Source organism: Chiloscyllium plagiosum, chromosome 48 (genome assembly GCF_004010195.1).
Source record: "Chiloscyllium plagiosum isolate BGI_BamShark_2017 chromosome 48, ASM401019v2, whole genome shotgun sequence".
Classification (NCBI taxonomy): Eukaryota; Metazoa; Chordata; class Chondrichthyes; order Orectolobiformes; family Hemiscylliidae; genus Chiloscyllium; species Chiloscyllium plagiosum.
The window spans coordinates 5747147-5750829 of NC_057757.1; the positions used below are offsets into that span (position 1 = coordinate 5747147).

Consider the following 3683-nt stretch of genomic DNA (forward strand, 5'->3'; position numbering starts at 1 on the left):
TCTCTCTCTCTCTCTCTCTCTCTCTCTCTCTCGCTCCCCTCTTTCGCCTACTTCTTCAAACCCATTGTCGCCCAGTCCTTCGCTGGGATTAATACAGGGCTAAGGGGAGACAACAGGACAGTGAGATTGGTTTGGGATTGATACAGAGCTACGGGAAGAGATTGGGGGAGTGAGATTAGTTTGGGATTGATACAAAGCTATGGGAAGAGAGCGGGGCACTGAGATTGGTTTGGGATTGATACAGAGCTACGGGAAGAGATTGGGACAATGGGATTAGTTTGGGATTGATACAAAGCTATGGGAAGAGATTGGGAGAGTGAGATTAGTTTGGGATTGATACAGAGCCACGGGAAGAAATTGGGAAGAGAGATTAGTTTGGGATTAATACAGAGCTACAGTGAGAGAGCAGGGCATTGGATTAGTTTGGGATTTGTGCAGGGCTATGGCGATACAATGGGGCAGTGTGATTAGTTTGAGATTCATGTAGGGCTATGGGAGACAATGGGACAAAGAATTAGTTTGGGATCGATACCATGTTATTGGGAGAATATCGATCCCAAAACTAGCATGCTGTTTGACACAGTGCTGTAGTGACTGGGAGAAGCAGTGGGATTAATTCGATATGTTGTGGTCGTGGGGTAATGTGCACATCTTTGAATTAATTCCTAACGACGGTACTTTCATATTCTGAACCCTATTTCTTTATGAACAGGATTGGAAAGAGAAATATATTCATGAGAATTACTCCCGGATTTTCAGTGAGAATCTCGTGCAGCAGGTAAGCACTGAAGATTTGACATTTTTTCTCCTTCGATTCCCAGGAGCAGTGAAATTACCATTCCTTTACTTCCCCTGACCAGTAAATCTTTTCCCTTGGGGATTTAATTTCCGTCCGAGATTCATTCAGCCTCCTGAGCATTTCCAACGTGCCATCGATTTCAGCAAGAATCCTGGCAGGAAATCTGGGACGGTGAATGGAGAACTTTGCATTTGTCGTCTGCCTTTTACAGGGTCCAGGGCTCTCAGGCTGTGAGCCAGGCCAATGCTCCCAGTGCTGTACTGAGGGAACATGTCACTGTTAGAAATGCTGTCTTGCGGATGAACGTCTAAACCAAGCTCTCTCAGGCGGGTGTAAAAGATCCCATGGAAGTTATTGCAAAATAAGCAGCTAAAGTTACCCTTGGTGTTAGATTAGATTAGATTCCCTACAGCGTGGAAACAGGCCCTTCGGCCCAACAAGTCCACACCGACCCTCCGAAGAGTAAGCCTCCCCCCTCTGACTAATGCACCCAACACTATGGACAATTTAGTATGGCCAATTGACCTGAACATCTTTGGAATGTGGGAGGAAACCGGAGCATCCAGAGAAAACCCACGCAGAGACTGGGGAAGTTATTGCAAAATAAGCAGCTAAAGTTACCCTTGGTGTTAGATTAGATTAGATTCCCTACAGCGTGGAAACAGGCCCTTCGGCCCAACAAGTCCACACCGACCCTCGAAGAGTAAGCCACCCCCCTCTGACTAATGCACCTAACACTATGGACAATGTAGCATGGCCAATTGACCTGACCTGAACATCTTTGGAATGTGGGAGGAAACCGGAGCATCCGGAGGAAACCCACGCAGAGACTGGGCGAATGTGCAAACTCCACACACACAGTCGCCCGAGGCTGGAATCGAACCTGGGACCCTGGCGCTGTGAGGCAGCAGTGCTAACCACTGAGCCACTGGCCAACATCTACTCCTCAACATCACAAACACAGCTGATCTGGTTCCAGCATGTTCATTGTCATGTGCACTGCTTCTTTCTTGCTGTCTCTAACTCCTGCTGTCATGCTCACCTTCTCTCTCTCTCTCTCTCTCTCTCTCTTTTTCTCTCTCTCTTTCTCTCTCTGACTTCCCTCTTACAAGCTCCCCTTCACCACTCCCTCCACTGCCCTTCCGATGACATGAGCACAGCCTTTGTGCTTGTCCGACACCTTTGAGGTGTCTAGTTTATGGGCCTCCTCACCATGGTGTGATTCACTAGAATGGTGAGGAAGCATTCTAGTCGCAGGAAGGGAGAGGAAAGGTCTGGTTGTGGGGGACAGTGCAATCAAAGCGACAGAGTCTGTTCTCTTCAGCAAAGAGTCTCGGAGGCTGTGCCCCTTGCCTGGTGCCAGGATTCCGGGCATCTCCCAGGCCTGGAGAGGAATCTTCAGTCATCGTGGTCCATGTGAGATAACACTGACATTAGCAGGACAAAGACGGAGGATTTGAATAGTCAAGTATTGAGAGGTGATAAATATAGGACAGATGTCAGAGGTAGTGTCTTTACTCAGAGAGCAATGCCCTGCCTGCAACAGTAGTAGACCCACAAACTTTAAGGGCATTTAAATGGTCATTGGATAAACGTGTGGATGATAATGGAATAGTGTAGGATCAATAGGCTTCAGATTGGTTCCACAGGTCAGTGCAACATCTTAGGGCTCAAAGGATCTGTACTGTGCTGGAATGTTCTATATGGGGCTGGGTGCCAATTAAGAAACAAGGACATATATATTACCAGAGCCATGTGCAAATTGGCATCAGGTAAATCAGATTAGAGAGATGGATGTGTGTCTGAGAGACTGGTGTGTGGAGAAGTGATTCCAGTTCACTGGGCACTTGGGAAAGTGGGATCTGTACCAACGGGCCAGTCTCCACCTGAACTCTACTGGGGCCAGGTAACTTGGGAGGTAAGAGGATTTTAGACAAAATAAAAGTAGGACGAGAGATCACCTTGGAAAGATGTGGTAAATCAAGAAATACAGCCAAGGTTAAAGAGAAAGGTGTTAATACAGGAAATGTTAAACAGACTGAGCAAGAAGGGCGCTCACACCTTCAATGCATTATCTGGGCCAACGTGGCGCCTATTGTTAAAGTGCATTTGAGAATGTAACTTTAAGACCGCTCTGGAATTTACATATGAAAGAACGGAAACCAACATGCCCATTCCAAAAGATGAGAGACTTCAACAATCCAGGTTTTTCTCAATATATAATTTCAGTTGCATCACACTGTAAACTTTTGCTATAAATTCTGGGTCCTACGATCTTATACTCCACACCCACCTGATGAAGGAGCAGTGCTCAGAAAGCCAGTGTTTTCAAATAAAACCTGTTGGACTATAACTTGCTGCTGTTTTTTAACTGTTGGACTATAACCTGGTGTTGTGTGATTTTTAACTGTTGGACTATAACCTGGTGTTGTGTGATTTTTAACTGTTGGTCTATAACCTGGTGTTGTGAGTGTTAAATGTGTACGATAACCTCCTGGTGTTGTGTGAGTTTTAACTGTTAGACTATAACCTGGTGTTGTGTGAGTTTTAACTGTTAGACTATAACCTGGTGTTGTGTGAGTTTTAACTGTTAGACTATAACCTGGTGTTGTGTGAGTTTTAACTGTTAGACTATAACCTGGTGTTGTGTGAGTTTTAACTGTTAGACTATAACCTGGTGTTGTGTGAGTTTTAACTGTTAGACTATAACCTGGTGTTGTGTGAGTTTTAACTGTTAGACTATAACCTGGTGTTGTGTGAGTTTTAACTGTTAGACTATAACCTGGTGTTGTGTGAGTTTTAACTGTTAGACTATAACCTGGTGTTGTGTGAGTTTTAACTGTTAGACTATAACCTGGTGTTGTGTGATTTTTAACTGTTGGAC

General features: G+C 45.1%; 2 protein-coding genes across 5 annotated transcripts in view; both read left to right on the forward strand.

The window, feature by feature from the left end:
* LOC122544349 (guanine nucleotide-binding protein G(I)/G(S)/G(T) subunit beta-2) overlaps positions 1-3683 on the forward strand; it is a 171047-nt gene that overhangs the window by 66717 nt on the left and 100647 nt on the right. The gene's annotated exons all lie outside the window — the stretch shown is intronic.
* The window catches only part of LOC122544351 (multifunctional procollagen lysine hydroxylase and glycosyltransferase LH3-like), a gene marked incomplete at its 5' end in the record, with an annotated part of 27981 nt that overhangs the window by 12842 nt on the left and 11456 nt on the right, over positions 1-3683 (forward strand). The window contains one exon of the mRNA XM_043683569.1: positions 713-778. Coding sequence (XP_043539504.1) covers positions 713-778 — 66 coding nt within the window. The remainder of the gene's footprint in view (positions 1-712; positions 779-3683) is intronic.